The sequence below is a fragment of the Pelecanus crispus genome, chromosome 3, assembly GCF_030463565.1.
Source record: "Pelecanus crispus isolate bPelCri1 chromosome 3, bPelCri1.pri, whole genome shotgun sequence".
Lineage (NCBI taxonomy): Eukaryota > Metazoa > Chordata > Aves > Pelecaniformes > Pelecanidae > Pelecanus > Pelecanus crispus.
Window position 1 is genome coordinate 122,501,263 of NC_134645.1, and position 23,800 is coordinate 122,525,062.

At 36.7% G+C, this 23,800-nt stretch overlaps 1 protein-coding gene across 1 annotated transcript in view; it reads right to left on the reverse strand.

Moving 5' to 3' along the window:
* The window catches only part of APOB (apolipoprotein B), a 38,087-nt gene extending 16,957 nt beyond the window's left edge, over nucleotides 1-21,130 (reverse strand). The window contains exons 1-21 of the mRNA XM_075708128.1: nucleotides 21,073-21,130; nucleotides 19,358-19,396; nucleotides 16,233-16,348; nucleotides 13,823-13,968; nucleotides 12,632-12,785; nucleotides 12,296-12,451; nucleotides 11,170-11,294; nucleotides 10,899-10,984; nucleotides 9,919-10,138; nucleotides 8,916-9,143; nucleotides 8,605-8,722; nucleotides 8,337-8,483; nucleotides 7,046-7,257; nucleotides 6,465-6,702; nucleotides 5,755-5,931; nucleotides 5,263-5,454; nucleotides 4,322-4,489; nucleotides 2,920-3,131; nucleotides 2,175-2,357; nucleotides 1,830-1,951; nucleotides 990-1,200 (exon numbers count right to left, since the gene is read on the reverse strand). Of these exons, the coding sequence (XP_075564243.1) occupies nucleotides 990-1,200; nucleotides 1,830-1,951; nucleotides 2,175-2,357; nucleotides 2,920-3,131; nucleotides 4,322-4,489; nucleotides 5,263-5,454; nucleotides 5,755-5,931; nucleotides 6,465-6,702; nucleotides 7,046-7,257; nucleotides 8,337-8,483; nucleotides 8,605-8,722; nucleotides 8,916-9,143; nucleotides 9,919-10,138; nucleotides 10,899-10,984; nucleotides 11,170-11,294; nucleotides 12,296-12,451; nucleotides 12,632-12,785; nucleotides 13,823-13,968; nucleotides 16,233-16,348; nucleotides 19,358-19,396; nucleotides 21,073-21,130 (3,308 nt within the window). The remainder of the gene's footprint in view (nucleotides 1-989; nucleotides 1,201-1,829; nucleotides 1,952-2,174; nucleotides 2,358-2,919; nucleotides 3,132-4,321; nucleotides 4,490-5,262; nucleotides 5,455-5,754; nucleotides 5,932-6,464; nucleotides 6,703-7,045; nucleotides 7,258-8,336; nucleotides 8,484-8,604; nucleotides 8,723-8,915; nucleotides 9,144-9,918; nucleotides 10,139-10,898; nucleotides 10,985-11,169; nucleotides 11,295-12,295; nucleotides 12,452-12,631; nucleotides 12,786-13,822; nucleotides 13,969-16,232; nucleotides 16,349-19,357; nucleotides 19,397-21,072) is intronic.
* Nucleotides 21,131-23,800: the final 2,670 nt, after the last annotated feature.

The window sequence follows — 23,800 nt, forward strand, 5'->3', positions numbered from 1 at the left end:
CTTGGTAAAGTTGTACCTGAACCAAATTCTGAACTCCTTATTCAAGCTGAATTCTCTACCAAGGATACAGACTGTGGCCATGAATCACATAGAAACAAAACACTTGATAAAATATATTATGCCATGGGGCTTAATTTTCCTTTATTCACATTTATTTTATATCTCTGTAACTTTGTTGACTTGAGCAAACTTCTAATATTATGTTAGTGCAAATGAAAGGGAATTGAGGTCCCTGACATCTGTCCAAAGCTCCCACTGATATCGGAGGCAATTCTGCATGAACAGCAAAGACAAAGACTCCCTGGGGCACCATCAAGATCACAGAATTCCATGGAAGATTGAGGTTTATTAAAGAATGTGATCAGCTCATTTCACTATGGGCTTGTGAGGCAGACAATTTTAGAAACCCTGGCAGGCTGAACATTATTGTTAGCTCCCCTGTAGATGTTCCCGGAAATATTCTCATCGTGAAGCGTGGGAATTTTTACAGGAAGCTCTCAGTTATTTTTGGTTTTGTTGCTTATTGAGTGTCATTAGATTTCTTCATGGGGAGATGTAATAACTTCTTTTAGAGCTGAACATATCCAGTAAAAGATAATATGTCTCTGAACAAACCTTGCCTTGTTTATATCCTTGGATTATCACACCTGCAATAACACTAGTACAATGTCATTCTTGTAGTCATGTGTATGCAAACATGGAAGAACTAGCTCAAGGAACTTGTAACACAAATTTTATATACATATATATATATATAGTAGGAAAGATCAGTTGGTGTATTACATGCATTTATTTGATGTATACATGATGGATTACAAACAAAATACCTCAAGAGTTTTTAAAGAGGGTTTGAATGACGAGTTTGTATGTCTATGTAAGCAATTTCTCCAAAATGGGATAAAATTTCCCAAAATTTTCTAACTTCAATAAAACCTTCAGCTATCTTATTCAAACGTATCTGTAAAAGTCTAAGTGGTTTTCTGAGGTACCTTATCTGGCCAGTAAGAGTAACTTCAGAAATCTTCTTGTTGTTAAAGTCTAAGACAAAGGTATATGCTTTCTTCCCAGGAATGGATTCATCAGTAATTCTGAAGTTTGTACCAAAGTCAACATCAACATCTGGAATGTGGACATCACTGGTCAAAATCTTTCTGTCTCTGTTGTACCTGAAGGTCAATGTAGCCTCATGCTGCTTTACACCTGGAAAATATAATGTACTTTGGTTATTTGCAACTATAGAATCTGTTTGGACTTTTCTTAAAAGGACAATAAAAAAGGATCAGCTGGAAATTATATCACCCGGAAGATCTAATGCAACCTTTGATGAACCTGAATCAGAAACTAGGTCATCTTTTTTCTCCTCATCTTCTAAACGCACCATGGGCTGATCCACTAATCCCGTCACTACTCTTGTTATGTAAACTTGCCATCCCTCAGACTCTCCTTTTGAAAAATTTGCTGTTTATACAGTTCTTCTCAATTTGTATGCTTTACTTCCATATTTCATCAGAAATTGTATTTTTTTCTTGTTTATAGAGAACCCATTAACTTCTCTTCCTTGCTTCCATTCACTAACATCACACTTTTATTTAAATCATGGAGAAGCATTTTTGGGATACAAAATCAGCCTCTGATCATTAAAATCTTGCACTGGAATTGCACACATGAAATGAGATGTGAGTTAAAGCATTGGCCTGTTTGGGTGTGAAAATGGTATTCTATTTTATACTGTAAAGAATTCTATTATGATTTTTTCATACAAACAATTTTCCCATTAAATGACACAGTTCAAAACTGAGCTAAACGGTATTGCTTTTTCAGTCCCTTACCTTCTGTCTGGACAGCAAACTTTAAGGTGTCTATCAGGTCATTTCCCTCTCTCTGCAGGTTATAGTTTGCACTTGCAGAGTATTCCTTCACTTCGCCTGTGGACACTATTTCAACTTCCAATCTAAAGGAGTAAACAAATGTCTTGTGATTGACTATTTTGTCCATGACCACAAATGGAAGAAATCATACAGTTCTCAATAGCTCTTTTTCTGTGTTGCTCTGCTAGTCTGTTTTTGAAGATTTTTAAAGGTAAGCTTTATGTGAGAGGGTACTGTAGATACTAAGCCCTAAGAGGGAAGGTTCGTAAACACAAAATAAACATAGTTAAAGCTGATGTGATTTACCTGGATTCTCCAGTCAAGGGATAATATGGAGCTGCCTCTGTGGCACTGGCATTAGAGTACAATAATTTGGTGCAGAAATTTAGACCAGCAATGAAAGGCTTGCAAGAAGTCCAGGTTTCTCGGTTCTCAATCAGAGGTGGAATCTCTTCAGTTTTGGCTAGAGACACCAAATGTAGTGTATTGCTGGAACAGAGAAGTGAGCCTTTTATTCCCAGGACAGGTGTTCAGACATTGTTCTATTAACAAGGTTATTTTCTGAATAAAAATCACTTATTAAGGTAGGGGCTTAATGGAATAACGTTTGGCGGTTAAATGATCAAGTGGTTCATTATTATAAGTGTTATTATTTATAATTCTGTGTATTGAGCCATTTACCCTCTCTAAAATTAATGTAAGTAGTTCATTTAAATTAAATCTAAAAATAGGCATTATTATTATTATTATTATTATTATTATTATTATTATTATTATAGTAATTTTTTTTGTGAAAGAAATAAGAGCCTTGTTGAAAATGTCAGAAAATAGTGACAAATTAAAGAATCTGTAAGCCATGACTCCCAGTCACCACTTATCTGGGCTCTTTGCTTATCTTACAAAAGAAGTTATCCCAGTTTTACAATGTCTGGGATTTTTCTGAACTGAAAATTTCTCCATGCCTGCCGTAGCCTCTCAATTCCATCACATTAAAAACCGAGAAGAGAAGGGAAGGACATAGTCTTGAAAGGTCTCATTCAGTTCTCATTACCTGATACTGAGGAGCTTTGTTGGAGTCTTTGGGGCAGGAATGCTGAATTTTAGCTGTCCAGCTTTCATACTAACATGTGCTTCAATTCCAGACTCATGGAATATATTAGAATTCATCTCCACACCACTTCTAGCAAATTCAGGTATGTTTATTCCCAGATGTGTTACAAACTCAATTGCTACTGAAGGTTTAGCAATGAGTTCTGCTTGCATCTATTTAATGAAAACAAAATGGTGTATTTATTTGCTCAATATACTTCTTACTGGTTTTATAAAACAAATGTAATATTCTTGATAATCTAGAGGTAGGTTTTATGTAATTGGTTTTGCTATTCAAAAAGTTTGATTCCCAAGTCACATAAGCAGAGGGACCACATAAGTGGTAACTGTAATGTACAAATACAAGATGACAACACCAAGGAACCTTGTCTACTTTAATGTAAAAATACTCATGCTTCAGAAAGATTTTGTACATGGAACTACTTGCATGTACTTTTAAATCTGAATACAAGAGCCAGTTTTCCATTGTAAAAAAAAAGCAATTTTCAAAAAAAAATAAAAGAGCAAACTATTTGACAAAAAAGAAATGGATCCAAGATTTTAATTTCTCTAAACAGAAAACAGCTTATTTTCAAGCTTCTGGTTTGGCCATTACAGAAAGAAGGGACAAAATGCAAAATTCTGGAAAAGATTCCAAAGGTAAAAGGCAACAAGTACTAAATTTGACGACTTATTTTTTATTTTTACTTAAATTGTGTATATGGTGGAAAATTAAAAGTTTAGGTGAACTGAAACTATTGAGAAATTTATACAAAATATTGACTAAATGAGAGCAAAATAGTTATTAAAACTGTACAAAAGAATAGAAATATTTAATTTTTTTTTTAAACTGGGTAATTAATTTTGTCACATGCTCTTTGATTGTTACAATTTTAAAATGTTTCCTTTCAGATCAAAAAATGTTTCATTTAACTCAATTTTCAATATATCTTTTAACTGAAAAATCAAAATTTTCCCTTTGAATTGGCCACATCAAAATTTTTTATTAACTGTTTGGTTTGAACAGGAAATTCATGTGCTGTAGCTTTTGCACTATTCTCATTTGAGAGCAGGGAGAGAGAAATAAACAGAGACTAAAAGGATTATTTTTGAAAGCATGATTAAAATACGTTTAATTCATAAATTTTATTATGTCTCATACTTAATTTATTATATGTATTACTTCTTACTCTAATGTAAATGTAATCCACAAATTAACTGGAGACCTCTAATAAGGAAGTTGGTTTTTTCAGTTGAACAGTATTTTGTAGTCTTTAAAATTCTTCCGGTGTTACAGTTTTATCCCTAAATGAGGTTGTAGATTATTAGGAGGAAACAAAATATAGACAACTGTTGAGACTTACGCTTTTTTGATGAAGCTTCACAACTACTTTGGCCCCAGGTGTTGCTATTCCAGACAAGGCAAACTTCAGTTGCAAACCTGCTCCAGTTGGGAGCTCAAACTCATTGTCCATGAACATGTAGTGGACAAATATATCACTGTCAACACCTTTGGAGATGGCTTGTGCAATCTGTGAATCAAACAAGGAAATGAACACTAACAAATCTACACTTTGGAATAAGTACAATTTGTACTTTAAAAATTGATCATGGAATGATTGTAACTGTATAATCCAAAAATTAACTTCATATAGAGTACAGGATCTAATTTCTACAGATTTCTTGCTTCAAAAAAAATGTACTAAAGACTGTTTATCAAAATCTCAGCTTTAACTGAATACTAGATTTTATCACCTGCCTTGGTACACACAGATCATCTACCTTGACATACACATCCAAAGGTGAATTGGTTTACATAACATGTAACATTCTGGCTTCCCCAAAGTCAATGGGGAAGCATTTCTTTATTTCAATGAAAGAAGGGTTTTACCAAATATTGCTGAACTGTACCACATCTTCTTGTCTTTTTAACATGACAAATTATTGCTTAATATTAACATATATTTTCATAATTTGAAATTTAGTAGCATAACATAATGGCCAACACTAAGATTCTGGGCATTTTTCCAGTAGATATCTCAATCATACAATAAGATCTGAACCTTCCCTTTTTCCTTCCTCGCACCCGTCTTCCAGGAGGACTCCACTTGGTTACCGAGGAGTCTTCAAGGGTTTCTCAGAGTCCTTCAGACTAACCCTGGATTTTTTACTTTAAACAATTTTATATTCATGCTGGTATCAAATATCCATTCTTTACATAACAGATAAACACAAACGAAATCTTAAAAAGATCTTGTAGAAAAACCCCAAATTAATGATACATATTGGTGCATCAGAAACATACCATTTCGGGAATAGTCTGAAGAGTTTTAACACTCTTTAAAATCATGCTTCCCAACAATTTGAAATCATTGAGTTTCATGTACCCAAGTTCTTCTCCCAGGATTCTCAGATATGCTCTTCCTTCAGGAGCTTCCTTGTTGCTCAGTTCTTTTATTAATTTTTCAAGGTTAAGCATTATTCCTTTCATGACATCCTGAAAATTCAGTCAGAAAGTAGTAAAACAGATTTATGAGAAATCTGTAAGATCATATGTCTAGAACAGTAACTCAGTGAATATGAGCTAATCTGCACATGCACTTCTTACAGAGTTGTCTCCAGACAAATGCCCCTCCCAAATACAATTAAGAAAAAAGCATTCCTAAATAGCATTAAAGATTTGTATTTTAGCTTACCAGAAGAGGAGAAGGCTCATATACAATAAAGAGGGAAGTACTGTAATTATTGTGTAAAGATAGGAATGCCATGCTGCTCAGAGAATGTTTTCAAGCTGTACCTGATCCTGCTTGCTGTCTTGGGAGTAACCAAAATAGTCAAAAAGCGCCTTGGAAACCTGCTCTGGCACTCTGCCATCAACCCAGTACAAGGCCTTGCTCGCAGTGTCTGGGAAAAATCCCTTCTCTCCAAACAAAGCTTCCAGTGTTGGTTCAAACCCCTTTCCATCCAAGCCAAGCTGAAATGAACAGGACAATGCAATAACTGAGACAGTTTCCCCACTTCTTTGGAGCTTTACCACAAATAGACTTTCTGGGGAACAAACAATGCATTTAAAGTGTATCCTACAAGCTTACGATTCTTAAGGGAAGATACAGAATACTAGGTCTTACAATTAATTTTATCTCTGTGGTGAGGTCCAACAAAAAACCTACACATAGGCTGTACCTCACTTAAAATCTACTATGAGTAGTTCAGTATGCCAGTAATGATTCATTAGCATGAAGTCAATTTGTTACAGATGGGTTCATTTTACCCTAGCTGAGGCCTTTAATAACTCCAACAGTCAGTGGCAAGTGACATCACATAACGGATGGCTTGCTCTAAGGCCCATTGAGATCAAATGAAAGTCCTCTTGTAAGAATAGTGATCTTTAGTATTCTCCCAAAGCTTGTAAAAACAATACATTATTTAGAGAAAGTTGTTATAAGAAAACAGAAATGAGAAAGAAAACAGCTGAATACTAGAAAAAGGTTTTGGTAATTGCTGTACCTCAAAGATATCACTTGGGCCAAATCCATACACATTCAGGGTGGTTTTTAGCATAGTCTCTTTAGGAAGATAGCCGTTTGGATCAAATACCACATTTCCCTCTACTTTGGCAGAGACAGGATCAACTCCAGGTACAGAAACTCTTTTGGAAATCTGATAATTTTGTGAGAATTTTCTGAAATCTTTGGCTGTTGGAACCTGGTTTCCTTTCAGAGCTTCTTGAATTTGGCTTTTTAGTCTAGGAAAGAGGGTATCAATGCAAATACGATCAGTATAAATTCCAAAAACTCGTTTAGTCTTAGTTGAGGGATTTCTTGTGTCACCTGCAGACATTCATACAACAGAGGTGATTGTAAATGACTAGCTCTTTGCACATATTAACAGTAAAAATAAGACTTAAGGGAAAGACTGTAAGCTGGCACTGCTCTGACAAAGCCATAAATGTTCAAACAAAGAAAACAAACAAGCAAACAAAAAAAAAAAAAAAAGAAAAAAAATGCAGTGCTAAATAACTACCACTGCAATTATGGTCAGAACTTTGTTATTCCTAGGAGACTAGTATATAACTAAATTTTACTTACTCTTCAATGCCTACTTCTTCAGAGTCTAGGATGTTCGCAATGTGTGAGGCAATAAAGTTTTTCACTTGCTCGTTCTTCTCCTTTGTGAGGACTCTCAAAATTTTAGTGAGATCAGTGGGGGAAGGATTTTTCATCAGTATGAGATAGGCTGCTAGACGTTTGTCTGTAGATGCATCCCCTTCTTGGAATGCTTTCATAAGTGCTGAACGGTCCTATATAAATAAAGAAAGGTTTGCACTGATGAGCTGGCTAGTAGATGATATTGCTAAAATCTTTTGGGAATATGTAGGGTGAAATAATTTCCAGGATGCAATTTTTTCTGGACTACATAACTATTTCTATACCTTATTTCTATAACTGACTAAAAAAGTTTAATTGAAGCTATTGTGGTAAAGTTTCCTTTGATAGAAAATGTCACAGAAATTATGGTTTCATTAAAACTGATTTTCTTATCCTATATCTGGCAGGTTACATTTTTTGTTTAGAATACTGAGTTTTGATTATTGGGGATCAGAAGTGTTCTGGTCTGCAGACAAATTCCCAAATTTTGGAAAAAAGACCATCCAATTTAGGAAAAGAAGGTGATCAAAATCTTCTGCTGCAGGAAAATTAAAAACATAGTTTGAAAATAAATAATAATAATAATAATTAAAAAATCCTTTAAATTAAACTGAATCTGAGGATGTGAGCTCCAGGTGTTTCCAGGTTCCCCGACTTGTTAAGCCTTGTCTGGAAACAAAAGCATGTCTCTTAGAGTAGAAACTTGTTGATATTGAAACTATTTCACTATGCTAAGCTGAAGTGCTCTGTATAATGACACCCATTCTGTAGGAGGTGCTTTAATGTCACTGTAATGTAAACATATATCTAACCAGTACTATTAATAACAATGACAATAAAATGCCAGTATGAAATGGGGACCTGATTTTTTCTTAGTTAAATCCATTTAAATCTGGAGTAATTTGTTAGTTAAAACTACCCTTAAATAAGGAGAACTCTGTTTAAGACACTAACAGGAGCAGATCCAAACTTCCCATTTAAACTGAGACTATCTATACAAAGCAACTGCATCTCAAAGGAGCAACACCCACGAAGTCAGAAGTCTGCAGAACTTCTCAGATACGTGTATGGAAACTAAACTAACTAAAGGAGTTCTAAAAAAGATGGAGACAGCTAAAAGGGAGATAGCAAAACTATGAAATAACGGGAATGTTTTGCATATTCAATAAATTCTGTGAACACTCAAGGTGAACTGAAGACAGTTTATGCTGGTTCTTGTGACCCAATTTACCTCTTCAGTGATAGTCATTTTCCTGAATGCCTGGATGGCTGCTTTCTGAACTGAAAGTGATGCAGCTTCATTTCTGATACATGTCTTAAGAAAAGATTTCAGGTTGGGTTTAGCTTTCTCCATTACTGCGCCCATGTTTCCAATAGCCTGCCAGTGATAAAAACAAGAGAGATGATAAACATTTTATCTCCACCAAGAGAAGTAGAGTAATATATGAGCTACATTTTAAAATAATAGCCTGCATAAGGAAAGAAGGAAATACAAATACCCGAAGTGTGAGGTATGTGAGTTCATTTTCTCCAGAACAATCCGTACCAAGCAATGATACCATGAAGTCTGCAACATCTGTTATTTCCTCTGTCACAATCATCTTTTCATTGTAGAACCTAAAGAAATAGAGAAACACATTTAGAAACAAAAGGAGAAAATGGGAAACGTCTACTTATTTTTTATTCCCAAAGAGCAAATTCATGAGAGTAACAAAAAATCCTCAAAAAGTGACTACTCTTAGGGTTTACTCTAAGCATTGTAACGTGTTCTTGAGGTTTTTTTGTACAATTACATGCTATCATTACTTACTTAGTAACAGAATGACTCAAGCCATAAAAAGAAGCTCTACTTGGCTGATACTGGGCCATGCTAAGAATTTCCCGTATTCTTTTTGGAGTTGGAGAAGGCAGTAGTCCCAGGGTATATGTGACCAGGTCTACCACAAGCGGATTCACGTTTCCAGTTCTCAGTATTTGAAGGACTGCACCATAGCACTCTGGAGTCCCGCACTGAGTCAGGGCCTGAACTGTGATGGCACTGAAAGGACAAGAGATTACTTTGATTAATTCCCTGTTTCCAGTTATTGCTGCATGTTGCATGTTTGAAATAAACATTTGACAGGTTTATTAAGGTGTTTTAATATAAATGACATATGCTTATGCATGACTGGAAGCAAATCACACAACTGCTTATCAAAAAGAAGCTTCTTAGTTTTACAAGTTATACTAATAACATGATTAGCTATGAGCAAGAAGCAAGTATTAACAATACTATCACTACACAGATGTATCTTTTTTTTCTCCACAACAGACTTTCCCAAATAAGTATTACAATATAATATAATATAATATATTGAACCAGACTGAGGCTCTAGTCCCTCTACAGACTGAGGACATAAACTATGTGTAAATTGACGCACGTCCAGCTAGGACAGAAGAGTAACAGTGGGGAGTGGAGGGCTTGGTCAGACCAAAGAACTGTGCCATTCCATGTCTCCAAAAATCTCACTTGCAAAACTGTGTTCTTTGCTATAAGTCAGACTAGAACTTTCAGCTCTATTTGAATTCTTACACTGTTCTCATATATTTAATGTTGAAGTTCCAATTAACAACTGAGCATTTCTGATGGAAAAATGTAAAATCTACAGGTTTTACTCTCTCTTCCTTATTTCTCTCTCTACATAATTCTGATGATACCTTTCTGAAAGACACTCCTTACATCTAATTAACTTCTAATTTAAAACCACTTGCAGCAAATGATCAACTGACACTGACATGTGGTGTACTTCCACAATGAACTGCTGTTAACATACCTTGAAGTTTCCATCATCTTTGGTACAAGTGATCCAAGACTGCTGTTATGTAAACTTCTAAGTCCAGAAACAAATTTGTAAAACAGTCTTGCTCTCTGCTGGTTCTGCTGGGAGGCTGTAAGTTTCTGCAATTCCTGAAGGATTTTCAGAACAGCATCCCCCTGCCTGGGAAATCTGGCATCTGTACTTTCCAGTGCAAGTCCCTTCTCTTCTAGTTCATCTAGCAATTAAAAAAATTGCATTCTTTATATCTTTATCAAGGAGCTATGTTAATTTTTATCTTGTCATATATTCAGTATAATATAAACTCTGTAGATTATTTTATGTGATAACTGTTGAAGTTTAACAGCTGAACAGTTTCTAAAAATAATGAACTGGAATTTAAATGTGATTCTCTCAAAAGTTGCATTTCAATACCTATTTGCATAAATTCTTTTAAATTTTCATGAAGATGATTACTTAACACCTTTTATATTAGCATAGTTTGCTTTTTCAACTTTTAATAAATATATCTTAGGAGAAATATGTTATGACCTGGAATAGCAACTGCATGTCAAAAAAGTGTGTTTCAGAACCGAATATATAGTAATCATGGACTGTTACATTTTGGCAGCTGAAGCGAAAAGTTGCATAAGCAATTGTGGTTAGCTAAAAAGGGTTTATTAAACTGATTTCCAATAACATTAACATTACTTTCCAAGCAAATTATAAATTATAAGGAATAATTTCAAAATTAAAATGAAAAGACAGGGATTATTTAAAATTACAGTGTTTTTAGACTTTTCAGGTTTTCCCATTTTATACCCAAACCTTATTTCTGACTAAATTGATCAAATTTAATTAAAAATTCTGAATTGTTTTGGTCCCCTCAACTGCATCTTTAAATTAATTCACTGTTTTTTTAAAAAAAATTGTCCCTGTATTTAACCTGTATTTATATTTTGTCCTTGTATTTGTATTATCGAGAATTGTAGCTATACCTCCATCAAAATTTCTGTTATTGATCTTTGGGGTATCTTCAAGCTTCAGTGTCTGGTTGACCTCCGTCATCACACCATAGCGATTTCTAGCAAACAAAGAAAAATTCAGTGTTTTACTTGGGTCTAAGTATCTTTGAGGAGTCTTGCCATGCCTCCTTCCTTCTTAAGAACAAAATGCGTATTTGGGGATGAAGTCAGGGCAAAATGTGATACATCACCATTTAAAATGAATACTTATAAATAAAGGGTAATGAAATAGTGAGCAACCTACTTGTATGAGGAAGGCAGAAACAGGTGTTTTTCACTGCAGACAGCATCTCTTATATGCCTTTTCTTTGCATCAATATTGTAATGACAGAATTGAGTGCTCCTTAGAAGGGTAGATAATGGGCTGTTCTGTAAAATAAATAGTTTGGCAGTCATTTTACTGAATAGTATACGAAACATAGTTTTAACGGCTGCCACAGTTTTACTGTAATATTAACAGTTACAGTATATTGGAAGCAACGGTGCATAACTGGAATCATTCTCACACAAGGACAAAATTGTGCCAGTATCAAGCTATAGTCTTAAGTCTCTTCACCAGCAAAAGTCCCACTGAAATTTTCCCTCAGGCCTTATTGAGGTGTTTGGCTTAGTAGTTACTTCATGATTGATCCCCTGCTGCCTACAACAAAGGACTCCTTCATAGAAACCAGTTTGTAATTTTGAGAGTAGTTCAGGCCCCTCATAACAGCTGATGCTCTTTTTAATTTCACTCTTATTATACAAATTTTAAAGATTTCTACAACAAGCTGTAGAAGTGGCACAAATTATAAAATGTGTTTTCAGCATGATATGAAATCCTAATTTTTTTTTTTTTTTTGAGGGAAAACACTCAAAAGCACAGATGCCATGATACCAGGAAGAAATCTGACAATATTCATGCAAGCAACTGCATTTGATCATTGTGGATTAACAGGTAGCCTGAACAACATGTCAAATCTTTTACTTCCGGGCGTTTAGAGCCCTCTCCTCCTGCACATCATATACACATCAGGGTTTTGGCGGACTACATGTTTCACATGAAATTGGAATGTTGAAATTTTTGACCCACAAAACTAAAAATTTGAATCTGATCTGATAAGTTATCATGTAATCAATAGTACTAACTCCATCTATGAAAAGCTCTCCTTTAAAAAATAATGAGAAGAACGTGAAAGAAGGTAATTACACTCTTTCTCTGCATCTCTTTTTCTCTATTGACTGCCAACAAAACCAAAAAAAGTCTGATCTAATGCAAGGGTGCAGAAAACCTATGTAAGCTTTTAGAAGATAAATACAAAATTTAGTTGTTGTAGTAGTTATTTTAAGTGATGTAGTGAAGAATATTGTTTAATTTTTAATGTTATACTTACTAGTCCCTTTACAATGGCAATAGGGCTGACATAATCTCTGATGGGACTGAAGTTGTCACAGGCTTTCAGGTCCCTGTTAATTGAAATATCTTCTGCAACATTTCCTTTTCTAGATTTGAATTCAACTTCACTGTCACACTTTCCATAGACAGTATCCTGGAAAGAAGAAAGAAATCAGTGTCTGTTCATGTTGTCAGACAATTTCTGATCTAGCTGAAAGGCAACTTTTCTCATCAGAATTTCCAGGTCTTTTGAAAAGGATGTTCAGGAGTAACTACTAGGTGAGATTTCTCCCATTTGTTAAGGAAATAAAGTGAATGTTTTCAAAACACCTACCATTGAAATTGTTTTTACATTTTCTACTGTTTCTGTTGGCACAAGTAGAGCTGAGATGATCCCTCTCTTGAGGTTCAGTACATGCAGAGGTTCATCCTTCTCTGGATACAGCTTGACTTTTGTTCCATCCTGAATGCTGAATTTTAGCTCATGCCTGCCCCAAAAAAGCCCAACATTAGTATGAAATCACGTTAAAGCCACCCAGTGAAGAACATGTTATCAATAAGCTGCTAGGCTAGAGCTAAAGCATCATGTTTATCTTGGTCTATCACTATTTACTATTCACTGTTGTTACTATTGGAGAGTATTGCTATTAAAGCAGCAAAATTCTAACCAAGGACATTCTGGTATCACCAGACTACGTCATCTAAGGATAAGCAAATATCAAGAGCAATGGCTGGAAGTTGGAATTGCACAAATTCAGAGAGGAGATAAGCAAATTTTTAGAATAAGGTAATTATTAACTACTGCAAAAGGCTACAAAATGATGGGAAGGATTCTCTACTAATTGCAGTCTTTAAATAAGACCTTGATTTTTTTCTGAAAGACATATTTTAACACTGTCTCAAGTTGTTTTGAGATCTATGGCTTGTGAAACAAGATGGAGTGGATACTGAGACACTGAAACAAGCATGAAGGTGCATGAGTAAAACATGCACTGACAAGCACTAGAGACTAGTTGGGTGGAGGAAGTAGTAGCAGTAAGTTATGAAAGCAGATAAGTAAGGAAAATATAAGTTGCACGGGTCATTAAAGATCGTGATAGGAAATCTGGACTTCAGTCTCGAATGCCTTTCTATTGCACTGTCTTTGTACCATGTCAGCAAAGGAAAATTATCTACAAATGGCTGCACACAGCTATTTGAGAATTTGCTTACAAGAAGGAACATTCCACTTGCAATAATCTTTTAGGGGACCACCCAACAATTTCCTGATGTAGATGATATAAATGACAAAAACATTCCAGGTGAAAACTCCGGATGGAAAAATAACTTCCCTACCAGCAATTGAGAACTGTGCCAAGTTAGCCCTAAATTATATCAGGGAGAGTTTTGCTGTGGAACCATCTTAAAAATCTACCATGTTATCATGAAATGTGTTCTATGCCTGGAAGAACATAGGGTGGACTGTAACACTGCAGTCTGTTCCATGTTAGGGCTACGAGTATTGATGGTAATTGATATTGCTTACTTGGACATGGCATTTGCAAAGTCCTCAGAGTTCTTTGACTTTTTCAGCATGGCTCTTCCTTCAGTGTCAATGCCAAATGTCTCCCTCAGGGAGCAATGCATTGTCCTCAGGATGAAGTGGCACAGCTGTGGAACCTCCAGTTCAACCTAAAAACACAAATATAATCATAGAATCATAGAATCATTTAGGTTGGAAGAGACCTTTAAGATCATAGAATGATAGAATCGTTTAGGTTGGAAAAGACCTTTAAGATCATCCAGTCCAACCATTAACCTACACTACCAAGTCTACTCTAAGCCAATCAAGGGTAGACTAGACTAAACCATGTCCCAAAGTGCCACATCTACCCGTTTTTTGAACACTTCCAGGGATGGGGACTCCACCACCTCTCTGGGCAGCCTCTTCCAATTCTTGACCACCCTTTCCATAAAGAAATTTTTCCTAATTTCCAACCTAAACCTCCCCTGGCGCAGCTTAAGCCCATTTCCTCTTGTCCTATTGCTAATTACATGGGAGAAGAGACCAACACCCACCTCCCTACAACCTCCTTTCAGGTAGTTGTAGAGAGCGATAAGGTCTCCCCTCAGCCTCCTCTTCTCTAAGCTAAACAGTCCCAGTTCCCTCAGCCGCTCCTCATAAGGCCTGTGCTCCAGACCCTTCACCAGCCTTGTTGCCCTTCTCTGAACACGCTCCAGCACCTCAATGTCTTTCTTGTAGTGAGGGGCCCAAAACTGGACACAGTATTCCAGGTGCGGCCTCACCAGCGCCGAGTACAGGGGGACAATCACCTCCCTGCTCCTGCTGGCCACGCTATTCCTGATACAGGCCAGGATGCTGTTGGCCTTCTTGGCCACCTGGGCACACTGCTGGCTCATGTTCAGCCAGCTGCCTACCAACACCACCAGGTCCTTTTCCGCCAGGCAGCTTTCCAGCCACTCTTCCCCAAGCCTGTAGCGCTGCATGGGGTTGTTGTGGCCGAAGTGCAGGACCCGGCACTTGGCCTTGTTAAACCTCATCCAGTTGGCCTCGGCCCATCGATCCAGCCTGTCCAGGTCCCTCTGCAGGGCCATCCTACCCTCCAGCAGATCGACACTCTCACCCAGTTTGGTGTCATCTGCTAACTTACTGAGGGTGCACTCAATCCCCTCATCCACATCATCGATAAAGATATTAAGCAAGACTGGCCCCAAAACTGAGCCCTGGGGAACACCACTCGTGACTGGCTGCCAACTGGACTTAACTCCATTTACAACTACTCTCTGGGCTCGGCCACGCAACCAGTTTTTTACCCAATGAAACTTTTCCTAATATCCAATCTAAACCTCCCCTGGCGCAGCTTGAGCCCATTACCTCTTGTCCTATGGCTAACTACTTGGGAGAAGAGACCAACACCCACCTCACTACAGCCTCCTTCCAGGTAGTTGTAGAGAGTGATAAGGTCACTCCTCAGCCTCCTCTTGTCCAGACTAAACAACCCGAGTTCCCTCATCTGCTCCTCATAAGGCCTGTGCTCCAGACCCTTCACCAGCCTTGTTGCCCTTCTCTGGACACGCTCCAGAGAAGTGTTTATCCTTTTTGCATTATCATATTTCCAGGATCATCCAGTTACAATTTTGGAAATATGGTATTCCTTGGGTTTTGTAAAGTGTCAGAATCACCCTGCTAGTAGCTGTTGGGAAAGATTCCAAAGTACTCTAAATAGCTTAAGGTAACTTGAAGGAGAAGATATGAAAGCAGGTATTTGCTTGGCTAATGGCATGAAGTATACTGTATACATGGTAAACAAGCAACTTAGGTTCTGAAAAATTATGGTACTAGAACGCTATGAAAACTTGAGTCATTACACTGATCAATGTTTAGATTCTGTCAGAACAGTGTGTACTAAATAAAAAATATTTTCCCCAGTTTCTCCATTTCAGAAAAAAAAAAAAAAGCCATGATAGGAATGTCTTGGGCAAGATGGAGGGGCATTGGGTAGTTTAATGGCCTATAGGACCTTTTATTCCTACAACCCTGATCCTGGCTTGACTGTTACCATCAACAGGCTATCAAGTGTTCTTCATGGCATCAATGAGCTGGTTTAGTTCAACTTCTAGAATTGTTTGATGGACATTGGTAGGCTCATCCTGGGAGCTAAGGAAAACTGAACTACCAAGTCTTCCCCCTCTCCTGTGTAAAAGTGCAGCCAGATCAGGATTGAAATGCACTGGCACAGTGGTGTGAAGGACTTCTGCCATCCTCAGTGCCTTCTGTCTAGGACAGGGAGGGTTTAGTCTTCAGGACTCTCAACGTGCGCCTTTCAAAAGAATGATCTTGTTTGGAAAAACATTGAAGGATGCTCCCCAGCTGCCAGCTCCCTTGTTTTTCAGTATACAGTACCAATCAGTTGTATTTACTCCTCTTTCCCTACCTTGCAAGTGATCTTTGAACCGCTTCGAGAATCTGCTGTTCCCGTGATTCCATTTGATGTTTCTGCTTCATATAAGTAAACATATTTCCTGAGGTGTTTAAATCTGGTTGCATCTTCTGCAATTGGGAAAACAAGAGTGCTTTTATGACTGGGGTAGGATATGCATATGTAGTCCCTTAAAATACATGCTTAGTGTTGTGTAACTAAAATGAATGCCACATACAAAAGAAGCATGAGGACCCTTCCACTATTTCCTTTTACAGAATAGCTTTTAGACATAGAAGTAATGGTTTCATGTCAGCTGGATACTTTCTGAAGCGTAAGACAAAACTTGTGGAGGAAGCATAAGTTTTGGGGTCCACTGCTCTGTTTGATGAGATCTGACAATATGACCCCATCTGGCCTTCAAATTGTGCCCCATTAAAGTTAATGACAAAAACAGGAGAAAACGTAAGATGTGGAAATGTTTTAAAAATGACCCTATTGCTTCTAAATTAAACCAATCAAATGGTAGTTTTCAAATTGGTAATAAAATGATTCATTTCAGCTCAGATTTTTCCATCATAAGATAAAGCAGCTCCTTGCATTTGAATAAGTCACATGACTGAGACTGAAAGCAAATAAACACAGAAAAAGACAGAACACCAAAACTAGCATTCCTCAATACCATTTCACCTGAATCTACAGAGTATCTTTCTGCCCCAGACTCTCCTGAAACATTATCTGCTTTAATTCACTTATTAGATCAGCAAATTTTACTAGAGTAGACTCTTTTTAATGGAGACAAACTTTAGTTATATGAAGACCATCCAGAAGAAGGCAAAAGCACAAAGTTATGAGTTAGAATAAGGCAAGAGGGAGTATTTGCAGAGGTGTTTCTCTTTTTATCAAAGGAAGACCCAAAACTTAATAGGCTTCCTCAAAGGGATGAATTTCACCTGTATTTAATCTGTCCCTGTCGCTTTCAGAGGCAATTCATCTGCAATTTTAAACCCTACAAGCAGGAATGAATCATAGAATCATAGAATCGTCTAGGTTGGAAAAGACCTTTAAGATCATCCAGTCCAACCATTAACCTACACTACCAAGTCTACTCTAAGCCAATCAAGGGTAGACTAGACTAAACCATGTCCCAAAGTGCCACATCTACCCATTTTTTGAACACTTCCAGGGATGGGGACTCCACCACCTCTCTGGGCAGCCTCTTCCAATTCTTGACCACCCTTTCCATAAAGAAATTTTTCCTAATTTCCAACCTAAACCTCCCCTGGCGCAGCTTAAGCCCATTTCCTCTCGTCCTATTGCTAATTACATGGGAGAAGAGACCAACACCCACCTGAAGTGGTAATACAGACATAAAGAAAAACGTATTTTGTCTCAGTGTGAAATACAGAGATATAAGAAATACAGGGATATAAGATCTTCTTTTGGTGTCTGGAATGCATAATATAGGCCAAACAATGTCCTCAGTTAAAATTCACTCCCATTGTAACTGCAGGCATCATTTTAAACTAAACATATGACGATCAGGCATTTCAAGTGACTGTGTTAGAGCAGTTTAGGTCTATCTGAACCAGAAGTTACTGTTCCCTCTGTTTAGACTGAGCAACTCACTGGGACTGTGACACTGTTGTGATGCCGAGTGAAAAGCAATTTCCTAAATAGCTCCTCTGTGGTTATTTGTGACTGTCTGAAACTATTAGAATCCTGATTTACTTTTATAGAAAAGAAAAGGTAAAGTCATCTCAGTGTAAAGCCACATGCCCACCATCAAATCTGTATGATTTTGCCTGCCTACACCTGCCATGAATGTAGCTCACACTTCCTCTTTTATAAAGTATTTGTCATGCGAGAGGCCAACAGCAATGTTATCTTGCCCTTTATGTCACAGAATTGCATACTTAGAGAGGAGAACAGAATAGTACTATAAATCTCATATTTCCTCCTTGGACTATCACTTTTGTAAGCTTTACATAATTTAATAGTGTTTTAACCAAGATTACTTTCCTGTAACTGCTAAACAGAATTAATATAATTAATAGTAGCTATCACACAGTAATCAGCATCTTACAAACATTTGAAAACTGAATTAAATTCTCTAAATAACCTTAAAATTATTGGCTAAAAAGAATTTCAGCGCTATCACTGTCACTTTTGGCTATCCTGGACTATAACATTGCTTAACTGTACGTTCTCAGAAATTTTCGCAACACCAGTATCTACCATGCTAAAGCCTAAAGGCTAATTATTGCTTCATTTCCTGCTTTTAAACAGAACTAAATGGAAGAGGAATAGGGAAATTATAAGATTAGAAATGCAAATACCAAATAATTTATTGTATCAAAAATACACAAGAAATTGTCAATGAAGCCCAGAAGTCTTTAATTTGGTTCAGGTAGCTGAAATAAACCCAATTGCCTGGAGATGGTGCTAAAGCGTCCAACAAGGGAAAAAAACCCTGAAGATCCAAAGGGACAAAGAACAAAATGACTCATTCTGTACTTTGACCCTATGGTGGAACATTATGTATCTAACCAAGCAGTCATGGCCAGTCAGAGTTCATTATAAAGACAGGGCATAAAGTCAGCATTTCCTGAGTCTTGACTTGTTTAAAGAAATTGCTGTCCTTGCTGACAGAGTTGATGATTTATTCTACAGGTATTTAGTTAGATATCCAAGTGTAATTCTGTGGGTTTAGCAGCCACTGTGAAGGGTAAATGAGAAGTAAGACTCAGCCCATGGTAAAGTGTAATGTACATAACCTCACTGCTAAAGCTTCACATCTGATAAACAGGGATTTCTAGATTAAGGAATTCGCACCTGACAATTAAGCAAGCAACAAAACAATGGAAAGCAGTTTCTTAATGGGAGCTTTTTAAAAGTTTAGAAACTCAATCTCAGCTTCTCCAGTCTTAGGAAACTTTTGAAATTCTTTGAGCCAAGCCTTATGGATAATTAAATACCTAAAATAAATGGCAATAAAGACTTCAGAATATTGCCATCACTTTTGTTTCAGTTATTTCAGAGGAAGAGATTTATGGAATAGGAAAAGTCAAGCTTTGAAAGATTTATTCAGTTAATATAGCAACATAAGATAACAAAAGCAGATGCAAGAAATCAGTTACTTGAACATCCTGGATTTCCACTTTCAGGTGTTTCTTCTTCTGCAAAGAATAAAAACAAGAATGAAAAGCTGGAAAAGCAGTTTATAGCTATAAAACAAGGGCTATGGAAATACTACATTTTCATTGTAAGACCTTTTTAATTCATACCAACTTTTGATGTAGTTTGGCACACTGATGTAAATAGCAAAACTACTATTAACATTGACAGTACAGAGTCAAATCTAAAAGCAGTCACAGTAGTTGTCTTGATGTTGTGAACTAAGACCTCAGAACAGGATCTTTAAATCACTGAATTAAATTATTTTGATTTAAACTGAGAAGGATCAGCTTCTAGGTTAACAAGTATTTTTAAATACCCTGTGTTATGTGAAATAGAAAGTTTATAAATGATGGGCACAAAATGTAGAGGTCGACAGATGAAATGTACCATATAATGTGGTTTATTTTAAAATTTTAGTCTATTTGAGCACACAAAAATACTGCATAATGGGTGAATGGCTACATTTTGCTTTTTGTACATTTAAAAAAGGACAACTTTGATGATTAACACTACAATTCTCTGCTATTAAATCTTTTCTGAATATTGAGACTTCATTCTTTGGAGGAAAAGAACACTGATTGAAAGCCTATTCAAGTTAAGAAGAACCATTTGCTCTAGTCTGTCTTAGGTATGTCCCATATGACTCTATATAAAATAAAATAAAGTAAAATATAATATCATCTAGTAAATTTGCTGCATTAATCTGATGCTATGTCATTCTTTGAGATATCACACATGAATGCCAGCACTTTTCACAATATTCTCTGCATGCTTTCCAAGTTTTCATTCTGGGAATTCTAAGGTTGACCACTCTATAGAAATAGAGTGCAACATTAGTTACAGTAACAGCAATAGCAACAGTAATACTACTATTACTATTACAATAGTAACAATAATAACATTATTAATAACCATTAGAAAGAAGTGCATGCTTTAAAATTGTATAACCTCAGTCAACAACAAAATGTTAGTTCAACAAAGGTGTATTTACAATGAATTCGATCTGCATATAAAACCAGACCTGTATAATTGGCCCCAGACTCACTTTCCTCCTTAAGGTTCCTGAAGTCTTAAGTAACACTACAGTGTCATATTCTAAAAAGCCACTTCTTTGGGAAGTAAGGATAGCTCACAATCCACATCACCATACTGATCTAGGCTGTCTTTTCTGATCTTTGGAAAAAACCTCTACTCGCCTACTTTTACTAGTACTACTGATAGCTATGTCCCTTTAACACAAAATTGCATTTCAAATGTTAGTATTGCCTGCCAAATACATTTTGCTTTATTGCTCTCCATCTTCACATTTGTCGCAAAATGGCTTAGCAACAGCTGGGATAAGTCTGTATGTTATCTCCAAGCTACAGTATCTCCATGGGGATTTAAAAGGACAACATTACAGAAAAACAATTAGGCCAAAATAAATTATGTGAATTCCTTACAAGTTGCAAAATACATTAAATCTGATCAAAAGACACCAGGCGACATTTGTGACTCTCTACGTTGGGATCCTCCTATGACTGCCCAGTCCTACAAAGGGAAGAGATGATATCTTTGCCACACTTACCCTCTCTAATTCTATAAGCCATTGTCCTGTTGATTTTTGCACTATTGTTGTTTTAACAGGTTCATAAATAAAGTAGCAAATAGCACTAACATAAAAGACAGTACTTACGTGTGAGAACACCACTGCTGAGCAGCAGCAAGAGCAGCAAGAGCTGCACAGGGCCCATGGTGAGCCCCGAACCCTCTTGCTGCTCTTTCCTTTTCTCTGTTTTTCTTTCCCTCCCCTCTTCACCTCTTCCCTACTGCCTCAGAGGGAGAATGAGCCTTCTGACTTGGACCTCCATTTATATAGTCTGTAGCAAGCAGCTGAGGCAAATGGTTTAGAAAGCTCAGAGCAAATTGCCAAAGGTCCAAAGGTGAGAGTCCCAGATCCTCGCTGCGCTCCAGACAATGCTCTGCTTTGGTTGCTGGGAGTCCCTGAAGGCAGAAGACTGAGCATATACTGGAGAGGAGTCACTCTTCCAGTTCATTGTGTTTTTTCTTTAACAGAGTTTTAAAAGCAAAATCCCTCACTACAGACTCAAACAATAAATTCAAATACATTTCCCACATCTGCATAGGAACAATTAGGATGCATAAATTATAGCTGGAAGAAATGATCACTGCAGCATGCTTTCAGTGTAGATGTTGAGAGGCTTAAGGATATGAGTACTTGAGAAAATGAGAGTATTGTGCAATTCAGACATCTTCCCTTTACAGTAAGGAGAATGAGAGTTTAAGATTTGTTTTCCTTTGTTGTACGAAAATTTGTCATATATCTTTCTAAAAATAATTTTACATTTACATGCACTATTCTGGTAAATCAGGTCATGTTCAGTTGAAATTAAGCTCTGTATAACTTTTTTGTTTCCTTATTTTTAAACTCAATTTCTTTTGTTTGCTGCTAATAGCAAAAATATGAAAATAAGATGACAAAATTTATCTGAATGAAGAAGATAAACCTATGAAGAAGACAAATCTGACTAAAATACAACCCCCCCAAAAAGCTTTTTACAAATGTGTATATTATTAAAAAAGACTGGTTTTATGTCATGAGAAATTTGAGTAGTTTGAATTCTTTCTCTACTCATATCTATCAAAGCTAACAGCAGTAAAAAAAATTGACTATGGAAGTAGTTAAGAACATTTTGTTCAGTAAATTAAATTTTCATATATCTGATCAAATAGAAATGTTTTGACGTTCCCAAATCAAAATATTTCCTCTTAGCTTGTGGAATCAAAAATCAAATTTTGGCTTAGCTAAGTGGTGATTTCTTTTCCCTTGAATTGTTACCATGTTACCATGCATCATGGTAGCTATCTTTAAAGTCTCTTATTTCTTCATACCCTTTCTCTCTTGGACTTCACAGTTGGGTTACATTTCTCAGGATGCACTATGGTCATGTAACTCCTAACATCAGTTCAACCAAATGGTAAGCACTGATGTACGATGGGGCATACTTTCCAATAAGGGAGACATCTTTCTTGTAATTAGGATTTTGTCTGATGACATTAACAAAGGCATGCCATTTCAGAGAGATTTCTTGCAGAAATTTCTTCTGTGGATGCATGAGTGTTGGAGGCACCACAAAGAAAGCATTTCTTAGATTTTTCCATTTCGGTTTACTTGTCTTATACCAATCACAGACACAATAAAACAACCAATAGGAGATTACTATTTTTTACTTCCAAAAAGCAACATAGGGTTTTGTATGCTTTTGTGTCCACAAGCTGCCTCAGTATGTGATGTGATATGTAACAATGATTTTACTTTGTAGTATAATTCTACCAAAAAGACTGTACAAAAATATCATAATTTTGCCCATAGCATTTGATCCCTTTCTGTATTCAAACATCAAGAGGTTTTGACTATTACTTAAAATCTATTTATTTGTTCACTTTAGCACTGCAGATAAATAGAGCTCTGGATTGCCCATCATTCAGAGATTTGCTAACTATTTCCCTGTTTTGCCTGTGTCTCCTCACTGCCTTCTGGTGGTTATTTGGGCTCAAGATGAGGCTGACTGACAGTATTAATAGGAAGTTGCATGGACATAAACAGATTACAGAAGTTATGACTCAGCCCATAAGCATGCACGTAACATGGGTGCACCACTTTACTGTGGCAGGTTTACATTGCTGTATTATCTAGTCAAGGGACAGCATTTTTTTCACAACAGGTCCCACAAAATGCCACACGCTACTTTTGTCTGTTCAATCATCAAGGAATCCCTGTGCTTTCAGCTCATTGGAAGAAGTCAATATTCACATGGAGTTAGACAACATATTCTTTCAGCTATATCTGTGAAATTGTGGGCTTTCACCTCAGAAGACAGTTTATCTTCCATACCAATCTGTTCTAAAGTGTATTATTTCATTTCATTCTTTGTGTTTCTCAATTACTTTTGGCTAAAAAGTACTCTGAGTGCATCTCTTGGAAGTGAAATGAAGACTTTGGAGATGGAACCATTCTGAAAACCACTGACTGTATCACAGGTCTTACAGCTTTGCATCTTTTGCACTCTGTATGACAAAGACAGGCAGAGTGTATTGGTACAGATTTGAAAAGAGAAAGGATGACAAAAACATCAGACTTTACTCCCTGATGTTCTACACTGGAAATAGCTCCAATCTTTGGTATATGCTGTATATCTCTAATCTGCACAGATTTGGGCCTGATCTAAAAACCAAACACCTAAGTTCTCCAACTGTCATTGTATCAAGCCATCTGAGGTAAATGATGTATTCCATGTTTCTTTTCCCTCAAGAATTTTTTTCTTCCTTTAGTCCTGTTGTGGTTTAGCCCCAGCCAGCAACTAAGCACCACGCAGCCGCTCGCTCACTCCCCCTGCCCCGGT